Source organism: Arachis hypogaea, chromosome 3, assembly GCF_003086295.3.
Source record: "Arachis hypogaea cultivar Tifrunner chromosome 3, arahy.Tifrunner.gnm2.J5K5, whole genome shotgun sequence".
Taxonomy (NCBI): domain Eukaryota; kingdom Viridiplantae; phylum Streptophyta; class Magnoliopsida; order Fabales; family Fabaceae; genus Arachis; species Arachis hypogaea.
Window position 1 is genome coordinate 25,477,342 of NC_092038.1, and position 5,491 is coordinate 25,482,832.

General features: G+C 33.3%; 1 protein-coding gene across 1 annotated transcript; it reads right to left on the reverse strand.

Annotated features, from left to right (window-relative positions):
• Window positions 1–2,945: 2,945 nt before the first annotated feature.
• Window positions 2,946–4,333, reverse strand: LOC140183343 (uncharacterized). The gene is made up of 4 exons (XM_072231752.1): window positions 4,126–4,333; window positions 3,807–4,031; window positions 3,506–3,708; window positions 2,946–3,116 (listed from the first exon to the last, which is right to left on the reverse strand). The coding sequence occupies exons 1-4, from the start codon at window positions 4,331–4,333 to the stop codon at window positions 2,946–2,948; spliced, it is 807 nt and encodes a 268-aa protein (XP_072087853.1).
• Between the last annotated feature and the right edge of the window lie 1,158 nt (window positions 4,334–5,491).

Here is a 5,491-nt window from a genome sequence, read left to right on the forward strand (position 1 = left end):
AATTATTTTTTATTAATAAAATGATCATATTTTATTTTAATTAATATATTAACGATATATTTTGTTTCTGTTTTTCTGGAAAAAACAATGTTAGATTTAAAAAAGTAAATAACCAACTTTTTTAATAAAATTTAATATTTTCAAAAAGATATAGTCAAGTAACTTTTTAATATTAGATAAAATAACTGTATTTAAAGAATAATTTTTTAATAAAAAAAAAGAAATTAAAGTAAACTATGAAAATATGAACCATCAAAGTAATATTATATGAACACTAAGAGAGTGACAAGTGATATTCCTATTAAATTACCGTAAATAAGATTTTTTTATGTATTTCATGATAAGGAAAAAAAATTCTCCTTCCATGAATATAAAACATGGCTAACCAAACAAAATAACTTGGTTTTAAACATTACCCCTTTAAGCAGTTACCTTTCATTGCACAACAAAATGCCACACGTTTTTTCAAATATTGTATAATAATTAATTATATTAAATTAATATTATATATACTATTTTGAATAAAATGTATGTTTACAAATATTTAAATAAAAAATGACATTATACAATAACATATTTTTTTACAAAATAAACCATTGATAAATATTTTTTAATAAAATAAAATAATTTAATTATTTTTAAGTAATATAAAATAATTTAATTTCTTACATTATGTTATTAAAAATAGTACAGTATAATAATTAATTTTAATAAATGAAAAATATTATTATATGTATTGATATGTTTTATATTTATTTTAAAGTAAAAGATTATATTTGCCATTTCTAAAATATTATGTATTAAAATGTATTTATGTATATATATACTAATATATTCTATATTTATAAAGCTTATGAATACTCTTCTTTCATAATATCCTTAGAATCTAATGGTTCATAAAAGATGGTGCATCTAATGGACAAAAAATGGTTGAGACGATTTTAAACATACCCCAAAGAAGATGTCCATCTCTAAAGAAAATGTAGACCAAAACAAAACTATAAATTACACAGATAAGATTGGAAGATATAACAAGAAACTACATTATATCTTATCAAAAACTTCTTTAAATACAACATTTTCAGTCCTAGTAGCATCAATTAATCCTTCATCACAAAGTCAAATCTTAAGACCATTTCTATTCCTAACTCGGGAAAGAGCTACATAAAGTTGACCATAACAAAACATAGGACGACGCAAGAACAAACCGACTGTTGATAATGTCTGACCCTGGCTTTTGTTGATTGTCATCGCAAACGACAGAGAAACCGAGAATTAACGGCATTGGAATTTAAACGGTATAACCGTATCACTGGGAATCATATTCATTCTGGTGATAAAAACTTTATCTCCAACATTACTACCAGAAACAATATCTGCACCGATCACATTTGTCCCTAGATCTCGCACAACAAGTCGAGTCCCATTACACAAACCCCTAGCTGGATCAATATTCCTCAACAAAACAATAGGCACCCCTATTTTTAACTTCAACGAATGATTAGGTAGACCAGAACACCTAATATGATTCAAGAATTCAACATTTATCCAATCAACATCAACATCAGAATAGACATCACTACCACATATCGAATCAACACTGAGATAATTTTTCTCCTCACCAGGCAACAAGTCAACTATATAATTGTTTATCTCTTCAACATTGTCAACAGTCAGAGCTAGAATTGCCCTATCCTGGAAAAAACTTGGATCACGAAAATTCTGAACCAAATTCAGATAGATTGTATTTACAATATCTTCCACTGGATTTTCCAAGACAGGAATGACTAGATCAGAAGGAATATCAAGAAAAAGTTTATCATTAACCACTGTTCCATATCGACCTTCACCAATTTGAAGTATCCAATCTGAAAACGACCTTAACATTTGAGCAGTTGATTGTTCCAATCCGATTGTTAACCTCATATTTTTTGGCAAACGCAAAACTTCACAGTATTTCTAGAGGACAAGAGAATTAATCGAAGGCATCACAATCTCAGCACGAGAACCTTTTGGAATAACTGGCAAGACCTGCCTGAAATTACCATCGAGAACGACCACCTTCCCACCAAAAGGTAAATATTTATTCCTATCAGAGACCGAAACCATTATATCACGTAACGTCCTATCAAGCGCTTCAAATGCTAATTTGTTAGTCATCGGTGCCTCATCCCAAATAATCAAATCGGCCAATCAGACTACCTCAGCTTTTGCACTATCTTTCTTAATCCGACAAACAATATCTTCAATCAGCTCAACAGGATTATTGAACATAGAATGCACCGTCTTACCACCAGGTAACAATAGAGAAGCAATACCACTAGAAGTAACGTTTATAACAATCTTTTCTCAGATCAAAATCTAGCCGACAAAACTCTATAAAAAAGTTTTTCCAGTGCCACCAAACCCATACACAAAAAAGAATCTATGCCTCTTATTCGAAACACAATCAATAATTCTATCGTAGACCACCCTCTGTTGTTCATTTAACTTTAAGATATTTGTATCGTGTTCACGAGTCAAAGAAACAGTATCATACTGCAACTCACGCAACAGCATCAAATTGCTAAATTGAGAGACTAAAGAGTCATTAGGAACCGGCATGCCATCATAATTTCTCAATGATTTTCCATTACTCTGCAATAGTTTCTCAATCTCCAACAAACAAAATGTTTGCAACTCGTCTTGACTCATCGTTAGATCTACGTTTAACAATAATTAATAAATATTAGCACCATAATATCATTTCTGCACTATCTGTGTGCGTGTGTGCCTGCTTGTCATATAATAAATTCATCATGAACAAAATTCTTACCGGGATATTGCAGCTCATGTCTTTTGCGATAAAGAATATCATCAGACAAATAAGCCCAAGTTTGTTCCCAAACTGACAGAGGTCTTCCCATGGAACCAGATAGCAACAACATCACAAAAAGCCTCCTTAGCTATGCAGCGGACGCTACCTCAGTAACTTCCTTAATAGCAGAAACATACTCCTTATCATCTATCAAGAATCTCATGGAGGAACATGCCTCTTGAAATGTATCATAAGTAACACCATTAACGGTTCTTATACTTCGAAAATTGGTACAACCTCTCTGCACATTCAAAAGCATCTACATATAGAAACGTTCACCAGATGAGGATGAGCAAAACTCAATCTTCCAATTGAGAATCCCTTCTGTCTTGACTTCCACTCCCTACTGTTCAAAAAATACACAAATTTGCCTGGATATTCAACATACGTTAAAGACTGTCCATCCGGGAACTGCCTGTTGGCCATCATCCAACCCGTAAACATCGTCAGCAAATATTTGTTGCACAAATAAACATGAGTAGTGATATCAGCATCATCGAATACAACATGTTGCTGGTTAGGCAAGTGAAAAGTAAACCTCTGTACTTATGGCTATCTATGATGAATATCATAAGCGAAAATTCTCCCCATGAATTCAGACGGTGATAAATAACGACAATCGTAATACTGTTTGATCTCATCAACAACCTGAGAAGATTCACCAACATGATATATTTCTCCAGCAGTTGCAGTCACCTGATCCGGACCCTTATTGATATATTTAAAAAGATACTTAATCACATTTGACTTGTTACAGAACTCAAGATTTATGTGAGCTTGATATTTCATTAACAGCAATGGATTATAAGGCACAACAAATCTGTTGTCAATATCAACATCATTGATCTTCACTGTCACACCCATATTACGACGTCTATATATCGGATAGCCATCCTCATCAAAGCTGTTTGGTCAACAAATCTTTTCGGATAAAATTTTGAGCACTTACCATCTTTCATGCAAGGAGAACTCGGTCTAATTCGACTACAGAGACCATGGATCATGTACTTGGTGACGACATTATAAAGAGCTAGAAATTTGAGGGCATTGGGTAGCTTGGCACAGATGAATTCATTAACAATTTCAACACTTTGTAAGTTGTTTTCCCCGTTAAGCCAAAGTAACATGTGTGCATGTGGTAGACCTCTTTTTTTGGAACTCAATAGTATACATACTTAAAAATTACAAAAACATCATTAAGAAGCCAAACAACTACATGTCCAAGGACAACAGACAGAAATTGAAATGCCAAGCGAGAAGTAACATACCTGCACTAAGTGGACCAAAAAACACACCTTTCTTGAGATCGCTTAGGAGGCATTTCAACTTAGCATGAAAGACACGAGAAAAGATATCAGGACAATCAGCGATGGGAATTCGCTCTCGCTCTGTGAATCGCCGAAATTCAGGCCAATTTGGATTACACGTAATAGTGAGGAATAAATCTGGATAGCCAAAATTTTTACAAATTGCCATCGTATCCTAACAACAGTGAAACATATAACGTCTACCACCAGTGAAGGAAGAAGGTAAAATGACTCGTGTCCCAATTGAAGAAGCTTCGTCATCACCACGACGCATAGCCTCCTCTATTCCTTAAAGCACTTCTCCTCTAATTGTACTTTGCTTCATTCTAATCTCATACAACCTTTGGGACTCAATCATGGTGAAACAATCAACAACAAATTGTTGAAATAATCACCTACACTTGTGAATAATTCCATCTTCTTGCTCCCTAATCTGCAGACGAAAACATATGAATTCCCTGAGAGAAATCCTTGTTCTCCTTCCAGGGACATATCCATCAACTTGACCTCGATAAGGAATATTCACTGGTAACCATCCCCGCCATATGGAAACAACAACGGATACTGTAAGGGCCAATATAGAGCATGAGTTTCATAGATACGCTGCAATTGACCAGTAGTAGATCGAATAATAATGTCATGACCATGATCCAACGAATCAAAATCTCCAATAATCAAAGTAGCAACTTCATCACAAGAGGGAGCATTGTAAGTTCTTCGATCAACCTTCCTATGCGAATACAACTTCAAAGAGAAGATCTCGGATGGATGACACTGGTAGAATTCTCTGACTCTTCGAAATGACTGTGCTATGACATTATGAGTATCGATCATTTGCAATAACTCAGTTATTAATTCTCTATCTATCTCAGATGTTTGCCTAAAACAAATATACATTAACCACAAAAATATATTTAAAAACCACACAAATACAATTATCATATATACATCATTATTAGTCAAAAAATGATTAATAACGCATTATGACGGGAATAAAACACAAATAACTATGCAATGACAGATATTAACCTGTTTTTCAATGCAGATACCATTAAAACGTCAGGGAAATAAAATAAAAAAACTAAACAACAAAATTTCAAACGCACATACCAAAAGATTCCCTGCCTATGCATTATCTCATGCTGAGTGTCGTATATATATAATTGCGCAAATTTAGGCTTCTGACCAGGATCTGGGAGCAAACTTTCAATCCGATGATAATTTTGACCAGTTTATCGGTGGACCACTCCCATCATTCAATGAATCCAGTACCTTACCACCAAGAGACGTAAAGGCAAACATACTATTATAAAATCAAATATTTTTT

What these genes read in the sequence shown, in the direction of transcription:
- LOC140183343 (XM_072231752.1), bottom strand. Translation starts at nt 4,333, where the DNA reads ATGGCAATTTGTAAAAATTTTGGCTATCCAGATTTATTCCTCACTATT. An exon ending in TTTTGGTCCACTTAGTGCAG is followed by an intron (nt 4,032 to 4,125) that starts GTATGTTACTTC and finishes GTAATTTTTAAG; the next exon opens with TATGTATACTATTGAGTTCC. An exon ending in ATGTTGGTGAATCTTCTCAG is followed by an intron (nt 3,117 to 3,505) that starts GTTGTTGATGAG and finishes TTCTATATGTAG; the next exon opens with ATGCTTTTGAATGTGCAGAG.